Source organism: Manis pentadactyla, chromosome 7 (genome assembly GCF_030020395.1).
Source record: "Manis pentadactyla isolate mManPen7 chromosome 7, mManPen7.hap1, whole genome shotgun sequence".
Classification (NCBI taxonomy): Eukaryota; Metazoa; Chordata; class Mammalia; order Pholidota; family Manidae; genus Manis; species Manis pentadactyla.
The window spans coordinates 55,468,304-55,485,146 of NC_080025.1; the positions used below are offsets into that span (position 1 = coordinate 55,468,304).

The 16,843-nt window shown below is 41.7% G+C and overlaps 1 protein-coding gene across 1 annotated transcript in view; it reads left to right on the forward strand.

Moving 5' to 3' along the window:
* Window positions 1-16,843, forward strand: part of LAMB1 (laminin subunit beta 1) — a 67,517-nt gene that overhangs the window by 14,688 nt on the left and 35,986 nt on the right. Inside the window, exons 8-13 of the mRNA XM_057504404.1 lie at window positions 2,531-2,730; window positions 4,689-4,809; window positions 6,331-6,519; window positions 6,740-6,919; window positions 7,046-7,158; window positions 11,018-11,097. Of these exons, the coding sequence (XP_057360387.1) occupies window positions 2,531-2,730; window positions 4,689-4,809; window positions 6,331-6,519; window positions 6,740-6,919; window positions 7,046-7,158; window positions 11,018-11,097 (883 nt within the window). The remainder of the gene's footprint in view (window positions 1-2,530; window positions 2,731-4,688; window positions 4,810-6,330; window positions 6,520-6,739; window positions 6,920-7,045; window positions 7,159-11,017; window positions 11,098-16,843) is intronic.

Consider the following 16,843-nt stretch of genomic DNA (forward strand, 5'->3'; position numbering starts at 1 on the left):
TTGTGTTATGATTCTCAGTTCAGAGCTCTTTCCAGCATTCAACAACCATGCTTATTACAGAATCACATTTTGACCTTCTGGGGAGGCAAAATGTGTGCTAATTAAAAGAATGGGCTTTGGAGGCAGGCAGACCTGGGTTTAAATTACGTTTCCAGCATATTATAGCTATATGACCTTGGGCAAATAATCTAGTTAAACTTTTTTTTTAGCCTCTGTTTTTTTCATCTGTAAATGGAGATGGTAATGTTGACTGGAGGGTTGCTACAGAGGGAGAATGAGCTCCAGTTTAGGGACCTAGCAAGGAACCCGGCACGCTGGAAGTGCTTGGGAAACTGAGGCTACCGCCCCACTCTTGTTAATGCCGATGTTGCCCTTGGCCGTGGCTGAGGTCTTCGTAACCTCTGCTCCCATACCTCGGAGTGAAAGACTGAGACTTTCCCACTACTAAGGGCAGCCAGTGGAGCAGAGGTAAGCTGCAGCTTGGGGCTCTTACCTGGCTGCGCATGGCTGTTTCTAACCAAGGCTCCATAGAACGTCCCAGCTTGAAGCATGGAAGAGTAGGAAGGAAGAAGTCCAGAGAATATGGTCAGAAAAGTGCTATTTCCCTTCTTAAATTAATATTACATATGGCTCAGACTGTTGCCATTCTGTAATTTACTCATTCATTATATTGTAAAACAAATACGTCATGGCACGTCCAGCCCTGGGCCATTTCCACGTGAGCTCTTGTGAGCTCTGCTCTCAAAAGCCAGTTGTGAGCAGTTTCCACATGGGTCCATGATGAGCACCTCCTGTCCCTAAAGGACTCCCAGTGTGCTCCTTTTCAGGGAAATTTGTGAGACTCAGGGAATGTGTTGTCATTGTAATTCTCTCATCTTTCCTGTTAATGGCATCAGAAAATCCATTCCTATATTAGAGACGCATCCATTTTAACTGATCATACTTTTATAGTCAAGGAACAATACCTCTTTCATTGTCTCTATTGTTGACACTTCTGAGACACACTTCAGAAGTGATTTTGCCTCTTAGAACAGCAGTCAATACGTGGCTTAGTTGTTAAATATGGTAGAAGAGAGTTGGGGGAGAGTATTTGCTCTTCTGAGGGCTTCCACAAAGACCAGGTCAAGGGCTTCTAAACACACCGGCTGCACTTCAAGTTTGCTGTTTGGCTTCCGGCAATAGGCGCTTGTGCTCATTCTGTGCAGGAGTGATTGTGCAGGAGGAAATGTTAGCATCACAAATGCCGCTCAGCTAAGTAGTACCACGGTTACTCTGTTTAGTTTTTGATTTTATAAAGAGCCTGAATGTAATTCACAACTCATGGACTTTCTCTTTCAACCCACAGCTATTCTATAATCTTCATTGTAAGCTATGTATATAAGTATTTAACATCGTATTTGGGCTTTGAAAGTATCTGTCGCACTGGGTCAATACCCTGTTGCCCTGTGTTGTGAATTTTAAGTATGTGTCAGCAGAAATGCAAGTAAAGCTTAGGAGCAGCTTCAGGAGACAGAGCTGACTGGGGGGAGGGCACATGGACGAATCCATCTTTCGGGGTCTGGGTCTGCTTCCACAAGAGCACCTCAGTGTCTCACAAAAGCACTGGTGGAGAAGACTGAATGACTCTTGGCTTATCAAGTTACTATAGAAGGTAACTGACAGCTCAGCTTTTGTAATAAGCATAAGTCCACAGATGCAGGAAAAAAAAGAAGAAGTAAAATAAGAAATTGGTTTACAAATTTGTATTTAGGAAAAAATAATTTGCCCCAACATCCTAATACAGAGCTCCTTTATGCCACTACATTATATTGGTAATTATATTGATAAATTGTATCGTAAAACTAGGACAAAAAGATTATAGATTGTCATGTTGCCTGAAAGCTTAGTTGAGATGGTCCGCCCCTGGACTGGCTGAGCATGGCCCTGTTTTTAACCAAGTCTCCATAGAACATCCCAGCTTGAAGCATGGAAGAGTAGGAAGGAAGAACTCTCACTTGCAACTTGAATTTCATCTGCATGGTGGGAAATTGCAGATACTATTTTCCTCTTCAAAGATAAACACAAAAATATGTTTCTAAGTATCTTATAATAAGAATTGAAGTGCTTTGATAAACCCTTTCCCACATGAATGGAATTCTCTGATTTTTGAGACTGACACTACTATCTGCTGTGGGACCCAGATGGTATTACAATAGTTTAGATTACTATGCGCCAGTGGCTTCTGGCTGTCATGCAGCTGCAGTCTTCTGTTTCTCTGCTTCCACACTTCTTCCTTGAAACATCAGTTGCAAGCAAATCCATCACAGAATAGATGTTTTTATTAAACTAATGAGAAGCTGGTAAGCTTTCTTCCAGAGGCAGTCCCATTATGTTAAACTTTATGATTGTGGTCATCTAGATCATACAAGGGGGGTCAACTCGAGCCATTTTTACTTGTCGTGGCTTTCTATAAAGACAAAAAATGTTGTGTAATTGCAAAAGAAGTCTTCCTTGATGATCAGACTTTTCATCTTCTCGGTGACCTTTGTAGATCTCTTAAAAATTACCAACTTGAGAATCAAGTTTGTGAAACTACATACTTTGGGAGATAACCTTTTGGATTCCAGAATGGAAATTAGAGAAAAGTACTATTATGCCGTGTATGACATGGTGGTTCGAGGAAATTGCTTCTGCTATGGCCATGCCAGTGAATGTGCCCCTGTGGATGGATTCAGCGAAGTGGAAGGAATGGTAAGCAGTCGCTTCTCCTTTACGCAGGTGACTCTAAGAAGAAAGTGAGGCTAGTCTTACCTTAAGCCTTTCACATTTTCTAGGGGTTTTATTTTCCCAGAGTTGGCCTTTTATAGTGGTGGCTGATGTTGATTTTCTCTTTGCTGATTTTCTTGGGACTCAGAATGTAAAGACCCCTCATATCATCAACACCGCATTAATTTTTGGGAATTGTAGCTGTGGGCTGCTGCAACAGTAGATACTTTAGTCAATGAGGATTAATAAGTTTTCTAAATAACAGTCATCTTCCTTTACTGTAAGGATGATTGAATACCGCAAGCATTCCAGTCTTTATGGTAGAAGGCATACACTGATCCCAGCCCAAAGAAACTGGAGATATGAACCTAGAACCATGGGATATCAGTTAGGAATCAAATGGACTTTGTTTCTTTGTATCTTCTAATTTTATTCTTTTCCCACTTTCATGCTGTTTTCAAATTACGTAGTTTTAAAACTTCGGGATCTGGATGATTTGCCAACTGGATAAAGTTAGGATACTCTACCAGTTTCAAGTGAACTGGTAATTCTCAGACCCATAGGATTCTAGAACCAGACAGTATTTACTAAACCAGCTATCCTTATTAGAGGAGACCTGGGATTAAGTAATTTGCCAAAAGGCCCTAAGTAAGGCATAGATGGAAATTCAAACCCAGCTCTCCTGACTGCCCTGAGGTTCCCTCCTCTAGCCTGTGAGCCTCCCTCCTTGCTTACTTTTCAAGTGCTGTTTGTCTTTTCAAGGATTGTTAGTCCTCATCTTAAAAGGGTGCAGGATTCAGTGCATTCATTCAACTGTCTAAAACTTCTGCCTTCCCTTTACCCCAGTTAGAGCATTTATTGCAGAAAGTCGAATTTTTAACAGTCTGGGGGGAGGGTGTGTCCTAATCTTATTCCTATATCTTTCAGCAAAATACTAGGTAGATTATAGTTACTTCTCAGTGTAACAAACCTGTCTTTTAGCTAATGCCATGTAGTCCTGTCACTATCACGTGTCTCACAGTACGTGGTACTGTTTGTTCAGACACTGTAGAGTCCTGTGGTGTGTGCTTTGGAACTGTTTCTCAGTCTCTGTAAAACCTCCTTGTAATGAGAGAACTTTAGTCTTCTGCTAAGTACAGTCCGATGAAGGTGGGTCCAGGTTGGACCTGTCCGTCCTGTTCCTGAATTCCATTCTATAGAAATTAGTGCTGTGTGGTGGTGAGGTGCCCCTGGATGGTACGCGTGGTAGACGGAAGAATTTATCACTTCTGTGCCCCAGGCACTTAAGCAAGCCTCGCAGGGACAGAATGCAAAATAGGGCATCTTGGGCCTTTTTGGAAAGCAAAATAATTTGTGTCTCTTTCTGAGATTTTATATTTCCTTTCTTAAAGGAAAGAACAAATGTGGATGAGGAAAACAATTTTTTAAGATCTCATTTTTGGTTGGGGGAAATTATTTTTAGTGCTGTGCCTGAAGTCAGAATCAAAAAACAAAAGCAGATAAAAACTTTTCTTTATATGCCATAGTGGCAAAACTTGCTAATGGGAGCTGGCTCCCAGGTGGTATATATACATTTTGTTCAGCCCTGTAACTTTTGTTTTCTGTAATAGATTTTTTTTTTAACTCTTAAGTAACTAGTTGGTGTTTTAAAAAATTATCAGGTGACTAATTTTGTTCATCTGGGTTTTTTTCATTGCTAGGTCAATAAAATATTGAGTGTCCATATATCATAGGAACTGTTCCTGGAGATGAGAGTTATAGCCATCAGCAAGACAAAGAGAATTCTCTGGGAGGGGAGGGACAAAATAAAAACAACCTTCACTGTGGTGAGCTAGAGATTTGGATTAGTATGAAAAGGAGTTTGTATTTCCCACCAATGGTGGAGGAAATCAGGCCAGGAGTGTATATCTCACTTTGCTGTTTTGTGCTTTTATCCTTCCAAGGTTCACGGCCACTGCATGTGCAGACACAATACCAAGGGCTTAAACTGTGAACTCTGCATGGATTTCTACCACGATTGGCCATGGAGACCCGCTGAAGGTCGAAACAGCAATGCCTGTAGAAGTAAGTCTCAGTCAAAGGGACATTCTGAATCAGTTCAGACTGCAGTCTCCATTTTCTGATTAGAGGTACTGTAATAGCGCACTGTTTTGCAAAAGAAGGGCAAGTTACCAGCCTGCTACCAGCTTCTTTCCAATACTTCTAGGAAACCGGCACCCACTCAATTCAATGACTAAATTAGGATTTCCTGAGCAGCACCTGTGTGTTTGGCAGATTTAATAGAAAACTGAGATGTTGTGCCTGACGTGGTGTGGTACCTGTTTTGAAGGCAGGATGACCATAAGAAAAGAATGAAAGAAAAGTATGGCAGAGTCATCGTTCAGGTCTAAGAGATAGGGAGTCACGGTTTCCAGCCTTGCTTCTGCGGCAGCCCAGCCGTAGCCTGTGGCCTGCTTCCGTCCGTCCATCCACCCGGTGGTATTCTCAGGAAATACACCACCTTTCCTACCCACACAGTGATTCTGATACACTGTTCTCCCACCAAGGAGCATGCCTACCTCTGCCCCCACTGAGGACTGTTCTAGAAGCTGAGAAACCAGCGAGGTCAGGAGTGTCAAGGTTCTATTAGTAAATACAACCCAGCTGGCCCTTGATGGATACTTAAAATTGTTTAGGTGTAGAGAAGAAAGAAGCGGCTGGAGGGACGGAGACGCTTCAGGTAAGGGAGCAGCCTGAGACACAGTGCCGCGAGGCCACTCTCATGACCGCCGCAGAGTCTATGCCGGAGAATGATTCTGAGGTTTAATTCAACCAGTATGTCAGGGGCAGCAGTCTGCTAGGCACTGAGGATCCATCAGTGGGTGAGACACAATCCCTCTTTGTGGGAGGCTGTGTTGCAGGGGTGACAGGTAAGGGCAGAGTGAATAGCCAGCCCCGTGAGGGCCAAGCAGAGTCGTGCTTCATTGTGAGATGAGGAGGAATCAATGTGGATATTGAGCAGGAGGGTGAAGGGATTGAAGGAGGGTTGGGCCAAGTTGACTCTAGCAGCTATGCTGGAGGAGGAACAGACTGCCCTTAAGGCCAGCCAGGTGACCGTGAAGTGGCCTGGATTTTCCCTAAAGAGCCTCAGGTGGTGGTGGGGATGGGAGGAAGGGAATCAGGCCTTCAGTCCCTGCTCCTCAAAGCTGACAGCCCACACAGGCTCTCCCGGGAAGGAATCGCCTGGGAAATTCTCGGGAGTGGTGCATCCCATCCCCCCGAGTGGGCCCCAGAGGCACCCTCCCCCGTGCAGTGGCAGCATTCCTGTGGATAAGCTTCCGAGGGGACTGTCCCCACAGGTTTGCAAGTGTTTATAGCCCATCCTCTTCCAGAGAGGACAGACTGAGGTTATTTCATCAAGTTCACCTTTGGAAGGTCTCCAACATGATTTAAGGTTTAAACCGCTCTTTCACCAGCAGTGCCTTGTTAACTGCCATGTTGCGCAAAGTTCATCCCCAGTTTCTAAAATTAGCTTCCTTTCTACCAAACCCGTCCTCCACTGGTAAACACATGAAAGGCTTCTCTGACATTGGTCTTGTCACGCAGAGTGTAACTGCAACGAACACGCCAGCTCGTGCCACTTTGACATGGCGGTGTACTTGGCCACTGGGAACGCCAGCGGAGGGGTGTGTGACGACTGTCAGCACAACACAATGGGACGCAACTGTGAGCAGTGCAAGCCATTTTACTACCAGCACCCCGAGAGGGACATCCGAGACCCCAATGTCTGTGAACGTACGTGGGGAAGGTCGTGAGGTGGGACCCATGTCAGGCGCCTTCCCATTGAATGACTCAGTGTGGGCTTCAGCCCAGCATTATTCTGACTGCCACCAGTGCTGGGGGTGGCATTAACTGGGTAGTCCAGCCTTCTTGGCCCTATTATTGTAGCCTTTCGAGGGATGGAGGGCACATGTATTTCTGCAAACACACACTGGTGCTTCTTCATTCTTCCCAGAGTGTACCTGTGACCCAGCTGGCTCTCAGAATGAGGGAATCTGTGACCGTTACACTGATTTCTCTGCCGGTCTCATTGCCGGTCAGTGTCGGTGTAAGTTATATGTGGAAGGAGAACATTGTGATATTTGCAAAGAAGGCTTCTACGGTTTAAGTGCTGAAGAGTCATTTGGTTGTAAATGTAAGTACATTCGTTAAAAAGTTTGGGAGCTCTCACATGGACATAATTCCCATTATGTAACTCTAAATCCAGGCTACTACTTTGGACTCACATGGTTTGTGTTTCTTCATTTTATGTTTAATAAAGCTTGTGCTTGCAATCCTCTGGGAACCATTCCTGGTGGGAATCCTTGTGATTCCGAGACTGGCTATTGCTACTGTAAGCGTCTAGTGACAGGACGGCATTGCGACCAGTGTCTGGTAGGTAAATCCTAATTACATGAGATGAGTAGTTTGTGAATGTGACATGTTTTAGTAGAGGATGCCTTTCGCCATCGCAGAATCCTTGGCCACCCTTATATGGAAATAGATATAAAAGACACAAGCAGACAGTTCACAAAGGAGGAATTACTAGTGAGTAACCTGGATAACATTCACCATCACTGTTAAAATTACAGAATAAAACCACAGTGAAATACTATTTTCACAGATAAAATTTGCAGAAGTTTAAAAAATGGGAATGCTGACTAATTAGCAAGGACATAATGCGGGGCCGGTACTCCTTGCCACTGATGGAAATGCAAAATTAGTTCATGCTTTGTGGAAAGCATTTTGGAGATAAGGGTCAGAAGCCTGTAGAAATGTAAATACCCTTTGACCCTGTAATCCCACCTCTGGGAATCTGGCCCAGTGAAAGAGAAAATTGATAAAGATGTATTCACCAGAAGACTCCTTGCATCTTTTATTAATCATAGCAAAAAACTTGGAAGCAACACTGGGGGAAGTTGGTAAGTAAGTCGGGGGGCTTCTATGTGGTGTGATATTTGTGTCATTGAAAATGACAGTAACATGAAGAAATGCTTATGCTGTTATGAGAAGAATAGCAAGATGTGAGTAGTATCTTGATGATATAGGAAAAAAATTCATCAAGAAAAAATAAAATCTGCAAGGAAATACACGAAAAAGTTCACTAGTGATTCAGAGTGGAGTCATTATGGGAGTAGTTTTTAAAAATTGTACACATTTTTAGAACATTCTTTTAATACATTCTTGTGATTGCTTTTATAATATGGGAGAGAGGGAGTCCACTGACCCCCAATTATGTTTATGACCATTAAATATGTATATCTGCCAATATCCTGATAGATTCTGAAAGTAAATTTCTGAAAGTCTGTTTCAAATCAGGGAACCTGGTTTTTATCTGTTCCTTAGGAAATACGTGTTTTTTGAGTTGTAGAGAGATGTTTTCCCTATCTGGTTTCTTCCCATTTCTTTTTTCTTTTTTTGTTATCATTAATCTACAATTACATGAAGAACATTATGCTTACTAGGCTCTCCCCTATGCCAAGTCTCCCCCACAAACCCCATTACAGCCACTGTCCAGTGACTGTAAGATGTTGTAGAATCACTACTTGTCTTCTCTGTGTTGCACAGCCCTCCCCTTTCCCCCATCCCCCACATTATACATGCTAATCATAATACCCCTTTCTTCTTACCCGTCCTTATCCCTCCCTACCCTCCCATTCTCCCCAGTCCCTTTCCCTTTGGTAACTGTTAGTCCATTCTTGGGTTCTGTGATTCTGCTGCTGTTTTGTTCCTTCAGTTTTTCTTTGTTCTTATACTCCACATATGAGTGAAATCATTTGGTATTTGTCTTTCTCCACTTGGCTTATTTCACTAAGCATAATACCCTCTAGCTACATCCATGTTGTTGCAAATTGTAGGGTTTGTTTTCTTCTTATGGCTGAATAATATTCCATTGTGTATATGTACCACATCTTCTTTATCCATTCATCTACTGATGGACACTTACGTTGCTTCCATTTCTTGCCTATTGTAAATAGTTCTGCGATAAACATAGGGGTGCATCTGTCTTATTCAAACTGGGTTGCTGCATTCTTAGGGTAAATTCCTAGAAGTGGAATTCCTGGGTCATATGGTATGTATATTTTGAGCATTATGAGGAACCTCCATACTGCTTTCCACAATGGTTGAACTAATTTACATTCCCACCAGCAGTGCAGGAAGGTTCCCCTTTCTCCACATCCTCGCCAACATTTATTGTTGTTTGTCTTTTCGATGGTAGCCATCCTTACTGGTGTGAGGTGATATCTCACTGTGGTTTTAATTTGCATTTCTCTGATGATTAGCGATGTGGAGCATCTTTTCATGTGTCTGTTGGCCATCTGAATTTCTTCTTTGGAGAACTGTCTGCTCAGCTCCTCTGCCCATTTTTTAATTGGATTATTTGCTTTTTGTTTGTTGAGGTGTGTGAGCTCTTTATAAGTTTTGGATGTCAAGCCTTTATCAGATCTGTCATTTACGAGTATATTCTCCCATACTGTAGGGTTCCTTTTTGTTCTATTGATGGTGTCCTTTGCTGTATGGAAGCTTTTCAGCTTGATGTAGTCCCACTTGTTCATTTTTGCTTTTGTTTCCTTGCCTGGGGAGATGTGTTCATGAAGAAGTCGCTCATGTTTATGTCCAAGAGATTGTTGCCTATGTTTTTTTCTAAGAGTTTTATGGTTTCATGACTTACATTCAGGTCTTTGATCCATTTGGAGTTTACTTTTGTGTATGGGGTTAGACAGTGATCCAGTTTCATTCTCCTACATGTAGCTGTCCAGTTTTGCCAACACCATCTGCTGAAGAGACTGTCATTTCCCCATTGTATGTCCATGGCTCCTTTATCATATATTAATTGACCATATATGTTTGGGTTAATGTCTGGAGTCTCTAATCTGTTCCACTGGTCTGTGGCTCTGTTCTTGTACCAGTACCAAATTGTCTTGATTACTGTGGCTTTGTAGTAGAGCTAGAAGTTGGGGAGTGAGCTCCCCCCCACTTTATTCTTTTTTCTCAGGATTGCTTTGGCTATTCGGGGTCTTTGGTGTTTCCATATGAATTTTTGAACTATTTGTTCCAGTTCGTTGATTGCATCAAATCTGTATATTGCTTTGAGCAGGATGGCCATTTTGACGATATTAATTCTTCCTAGCCAAGAGCATGGGATAAGTTTCCATTTGTTAGTGTCCTCTTTAATTTCTCTTAAGAGTGTCTTATAGTTTTCAGGGTATAGGTCTTTCACTTCTTTGGTTAAGTTTATTCCTAAGTATTTTATTCTTTTTGTCCCACAGAAGTTGGGGCTTTGTGTTGTTGTTGTCATTTGTTCATATATTCCTTGATCTCTATTTTAATTTGTTTGTTGATCCATTGATTATTTAGGAGCATGTTGTTAAGCCTCCATGTGTTTGTGAGCCTTTTTGCTTTCTTTGTACAGTTTATTTCTAGTTTTATGCCTTTGTGGTCTGAAAAGTTGGTTGGTAGAATTTCAATCTTTTGGAATTTACTGAGGTTCTTTTTGTGGCCTAGTATGTGGTCTATTCTGGAGAATGTTCCATGTGCACTTAAGAAGAATGTGTATCCTGTTGCTTTTGGATGTAGAGTTCTATAGAAGTCTATTAGGTCCATCTGTTCTAGTGTGTTGTTCAGTGCCTCTGTGTCCTTACTTATTTTCTGACCAGTGGATCTATCCTTTGGAGTGAGTGGCGTGTTGAAGTCTCCTAAAATGAATGCATTGCTTCCCATTTCTTTTTATTTCCATCTGCAATGTTCTCAAGACCCAGTGATCTCACATTTTGGTTGGGAAATTAGTCCTTGCCTTATGCTCTATTTCCACATAGATAAACCCTCAAAGAGCTTCTCTTATGCTTTCAGTGGATGCCTGACTGAACTTAAGGAAAAATTAAAGGCCCACCAAATATTTGTCCAAACTCTCTTCCTGCCAGAGTGGTTGTAATGAAGAAAATGGACATCTTGGCTGCTTGTTCTTGTTAATTTTGGGATGAAGGCTATTTGCAGGGCAAAGAAATGCCTCTGATGTGGCGTTATCACAGAGAAGATTATGTGTAACCCTCTCTGCCCCCCGGGGCCCTGGGCCCTGCACGTTGGGCTTTTTAATTTCTGAGTACTCATATTGGACCTTGCGTAGGCTGCCTGCTTTCACTGTGCGAATGAACTTTCGGTGGAAAAACTAGAACATGCGGTAACATGTTTCTTGCTGAGTCTGCTGTGTAATTACGGGAGCCCACATGTAGATGTTTAATCTTTTGTTCTGCAGCCAGAGCACTGGGGCTTAAGCAATGATTTGGATGGATGTCGACCTTGCGACTGTGACCTTGGGGGAGCCTTAAACAACAGGTGAGTGAAGCTCATGCGTAGTCACCTCCGAAAGCCCTCCTGGCCTCCAGGAGTATAACATTCAGCGGCTCTGACTGAAAACAGGCAGTCCTTTTACCTTTGGTTTGAATGCCTGATAATCACTTTATCTGGGGTCTCAATGTTTTCAAAGATTCATTTGTTCCAAGAGTTCACTTTCAAACCTTCTAGTGTGTTTATGTTGCTTGTTATGTTTCTTGCTTTTTAATAGAGCTGTTACATGTTTTTTATACTTTTGCTTCACAGTATCTTTTAAATTATGGACACAATGTATTCCCATAGCTTTACAAAAATTACAGCAATTGAGATAGGCATACGCCCTCTCCCTAGTTTCCACTCCCTATAAGTGGCACTGTTAACAGTTTCTTTAATCTCTGGAAATTAGTAACAATGCTCAGAAGACCTGTTAAAAATTATAATTTCCTCCTTCTCATTTCTTTTGAAATAACGCATTAGATTTTGTTTTTAAACAGACAAGTACCAAGAAAAAAAAATAGTGTGTGATTTCCCACTAAGATTTACTGGCTTTTTTTGGAAACCAAAGTGTAATATGTGTATGTTTGCTCTTCTGCAAATTGCTTTTTTTATCTTGAGTTCTTTTTCCATATTAGCATATGGATTCATCTGCCTCTTTCCTTTTTTGCTTTTGTAACTCATCATGTGGACATGCCATGATTTGTTTCCAGGTTGTTTTCTTTTCTTTGCTTTTTAAAAATGTTGCAGTGACTGTTCTTATAGCTCTGTCTTGCTGAATGTTGTAGATATATCTACAGATTAGGTCCCCAGTGATGGAACTGCTAAGTCAAAGTACATGTGCATTTTTTACTTTAATGTCAGATTGTTCTCCAGAAAGATTGTGCTGGTTGGTTTTCCTATCAACTGGTTACAAAAATACCTTTTTCCCATCCCCACCAGCAGTTGATATCATCCAACACTTTATTTTTCATCAGTCTAAAAGATGGAAAAGGAACTCCCACTTTGATTTGTGTAAAGAATCTTTTCCTTTTTTTTCTCTTATTTTTTCAACTTCCAATATTAATGAAAACTGCACATAATAACTTCCAGTTTCTTCAATATGTTGGTATTCCTTGAATAGATGAGACATGAAACTCTACCAAAATGATCATGAAATCCATTTGGCAGGATGTCATATTTGTGGGAGTTAAATTAACTACCTTGGAGTCAGAGAGAATTTTGGTCTCTATTATTGGATCTGATTCAGGACATCTGGTAAAGACAGAGTAAGTGAGTGCTGAGAGAATAGGCAGATGTTTCCTTGTGGCTCTGAATCTTCCCTGAGAGAACATGCTGAATGCATTGAGCAAGCTGACTCTCTTATAAGATTATTTCCCAACACCGTAGGAGTCTGCTGGAAGGAATGAGATTTTAGGCAGCAAGAGCATGTTCTGTTTGGCCTCTGTATTTGGGTTTGTTCTATTCTCAATCATGCAGCAAACTCCATACAGTATGTAGCCTCTGAATCTCCAACGTGAATTTCAGTTCTTAGAAAACCTCCAGAGGGGAGGAAACAAGGATAAATCCATAAAAGTGGGAGAGGAAGACAAACTGCTAGTCTGTTTACAGAATCACTTCTCTGACTTCTCCTCTGTGACTCCCAGGACACATGCTGATTCCCTCAGTAATTGATTGCTCAGTTCAAAGCTGTTGTCAACTCCTAAAATCCTTCTTGATTAGATGAAAGTGGCATAAGTAACTTTCCAGATTATGTCATAAACTCAGGAATGTCCTATGTTCCTTCACCCTAAATGGTTTCTCTTACTTACACTTCCTTCCTCTTTTTCTCCATTCCATAAATGCTTCCTGTCTCTAAATCCACCCACATGCAGCCCCAGGGCTGCCCTGCCCCCGGTCTCTCGTGAAAAAATGTATACAAACCAGAATGTACTAATCTAGAGTTCGCAAAGCAAAAATTTTTAGTGAAATTTTAAAAATATAATTTTCTTTTTCCGGCATGATTGATGAGATGCCTGGCGTCATTGATGGGGGGGTTGGGGGAAGAAACTTTAAAGATGCCTCTAGTCCTGTGACCACAGTGTTTTGTAGTGGTCCTCTTCAGAGTTTTAGAGGACTTTATCTAGGAGGTGCATAGGGGTGCTAGGGGCCCTGGTTGGTCTTCTGAAGCACCAGAGTACATTGTGGGAACTCACATTGTGGGAACTCAGGAAATACTTGCTGAATGATGGATTTGTGACACCTACTCATAAACGTCTTTTACCTTTGCCTTGCCCTGGACACATAGGAGGTATTGAATACTTGTTGATTGAGTAAAGGAATTAGAGAAACAAAAGAATTTTAAGATATAAACATGAAATATGCACTCCTTAGGAGAGGCGTCTCTAAATGTGAACCCAGACATTCCTTAGTTACTTGGGCCACGGATAGAATTAAGAGCAAAAATCACGTGAAGTAGGGAAAGCTTTTAAATGTATTGTCTAATGAGCCAAATGGATTTTTGTGGAGTAAAAGCTTAGTAATACACATCTATTATAGTGACAGTGAATCTGAATTTAGCAATATTTTAGAGAAGACCTAATTAATTTAAACAAGGTGACTCAAGCCAGGTTAATGAAGTTTGACCAAGTAGATAACCTGCTTTAATGAATAAATAAGAATGATCGCTATGTTAATGTTACTTGTAGATGCTTAAAAACATTGAAGAAATAGAGACAGCTTTATAGCATCCTTTAAAATGATTTCATCAATTAAGTGTAGGATTTTGATACCTGGCTTGAAGCCCACCACTTTGTTGGAAGACTTCTGTTTCCTAGACTGAACACTCCTCAGCCCTCCCTTGGTGTTTTAATGACTTATTACTTCTGCATCTCCTTTATCACTTATTTTATTCTGCTTTATATTAAAGCCATTTGTATTTAAAAGATCTCTTTGCCAGGGATTGTGTCTTGATTTTTTTTGCATCTCCCTTTATACTTGGCACAGTGAGCCCTGTAGGTGCTCAATCAATGAGGAAGTGAATCTTACACTTTGAAACTAGAGCAGAAGCTAATATGTGTTTTCATCAGTGTATTGAATGCTGATGGCTATCTAACCCAAATGTTATTTTTTTTTTTTTTAAATAATTATTTTTTATTGAAGGGTAGTTGACACACAGTATTACATTACATGAGTTTCAAGTGTACAACACAGTGGTAGAACATTTATATACATAATTCTAGGTTCCAGCTATCACCCTACCAGGCTGTTACAATATCTTGACTATATTCCTTATGCTATACATTACATCCCGGTTACTAATTTATTTTACCATTGGAAGTCTGTCCTTTTTTTTTTTTTTTCCAAATGTTATTTACTATGTTAACTGGGCGTAAAGGGATTTTGACCACAGCTCTGACCCCTTAAGCAAGTGTCCTACTGGTGGGAAGGGGGAGCTGGATAAAAAGGATGTGTTGAATGCTAGTCAGTGTGGAACCAATTCTTATTTGTCATCAGAATTATGGAGAAGGTACCAATGTTGAACAGAATGGTGGTTCTTGCAAATGACGCTTTTTATCCTGTAATGTGGGGTTTTTTTTGCCCAATTTCTCAGTAATCTATTAGTTTTCTCTAAGAAAGTTGAAACCATATACCGTTTCTTCTCATCATTATTTAAATGAAACAGAATTTCCCTTCCAATAGGATTTTTTTTAAGTTGCTTATTTCTGTATTTATGAGAAATCTGTGTTTTTAAGAAATAACCTTGGCTTTTACCTGTTGATAAAAAATAGGGCTTCTATTAGTTTTCTATTACTATCATAGTAAATCATCAGAATTTAGTAGCCTATAAACTAAAACCGTGACATGGCAATTCTGTGTTTCCATCTGAAGGCCCTAGGGGAGAATCTGTTTCCTGCTCACTTGAGTTATTGACAATTCAGTTTCTTTTGGCTGTAGGGTGAGGTTCGCATTTTCCCACTGGCTGTCTGCTGAGGGCCGTTCCCAGCTTCAGAGCTGCCCGTGTCCTTGACTCGTGGCTGCTTTTCCCCCTCTTCAGAGCCCGTAACAGCAGGGCAGATCTTTCTCAAGCCATACGTCTCTGACCCACTTCTCTGCCTTCCTCTTCTCCTTTCAGGAATCTATGTGATTATGCCGAGCACACCTGGATAATCCAGGATAATCTCCCCATCTCAACGATTTTACCCTAATCCCTTCAGCAAAGTCCCTTGTGACTCCTCCAGAGATTCCAGGGATGGGGACGTGGATGTCTTTGGAGGCCATTATTCTGCCTGCCACATGGCCTGGCATATTTTGTCTCTGTCATTATTTTACGTTACTGATCCCATGAGTTGAATCTGTATCTAGTTACACAGATATTTGTGGGGGGAACATACACATATGTGAAGTGTTCTGTTTCTAGCTGATAGGACTTTTACTTGTACGTAGGAAATAATCACGTGTAATTAATCTTTTGTCTCACTGTAGAGCAGGTGCGATTTGAGCTTCACTTTGAAAGCTGAGTGAAATTTGGGAGGTGTGATAGGTGGGCAGGAGGGCCTTCTAGCTGAGAAGAAAAAGGCACACATTGGGAATGAGCGTGGCCTAGTTAGGGTCAGGATCTGGTCTGATCTTGACCATCGCTGCTCACATTCCTCCCTGACCCTACCTTGCTCCTGTCATTCCTGTCCTCTGTCTGCCGGTCAGGATCATGTGCAACCTTCAGAGCTAACTCTTCTAAAGATAAAAGTCAATTGTTCTATTGTTATCTCACTGATTCGATTGTAATTTCCCCCCCGTTTTTCTTTCTCCATATCATTTAGACAGAAATAATGGACTTTCCAAGGAAGTAAGGATTGATTCAGAAGAAAGCGGACACTGGACTAGAATTAGAACATGAGCATATTGACACCAGGAAGCATCGCTTCCATGGCTAATATTTGCTCAGTAAATATTTGTGGAAGTGTATGAGGAGTGTGGCTCATCTGAAAGCAAAGGGTAGGGACCAGAAAGAGATGCATTTGTTTCCGGAGGCGGGGTGTGGCGGCCGCTGGAAAGCAGGCAGAGGCACCATGACTTGATATAATGAACTAAGAAGAAACAGCTGTGGGTTTTATGAAATGAGGAAAGCAGTGCTTGGGAAAGTTGGTCTGGTGGTGGCAGACAGGCTGCACCGGGCAGGGGAGAGAGAGGAGCTTGAGAGGCCGGTTGGGGTGGCTGCTGGAGTAACAGGTATGGAATGGTGAGGAATATGAGAGGAAATTGTTAAGTTGAGAAACATCTTGAAAGAAGACTTGAATATTGAGGATAAAGGAAAGGGGAGGTTATGTCTCCCCTACAACATCAGAAGAATTTCAAACCTGACAGAAACAACAGAGTGACAGGTAAGTCAGCATGAGAGGCAATGAGCAGTGTCGGACAAAGGGAGTCATAGATGACAGATGACGGAGGAAATGTGTGGCTGGAAATGTACAGCCAGAGGACAGCTGAGGAGGAGCTGAGAGCTGTAGGTGTGAGGGCCATCTGCACAGGCGGCAGGCGGAGCCACAAGAGTGAGTGCACCTGCCCGTGACAACAGCTCAAGTCTGTGGACACAGGCGTGTGCCTGACTGCTAGGGCTCTTACGGGAGTTCCTTTCACACCTTCAGGGTCTCAGGAGTTGTTTCCTTAGAACCGTGCTACCCTCACCTACATTTGCTTGTTCCCTTGTGATGGTGGGTGAAGCATCTAGATATTTTCTTCTTTGGTGGTTCATAGCTTGGACATCTGTTCCCTCCAT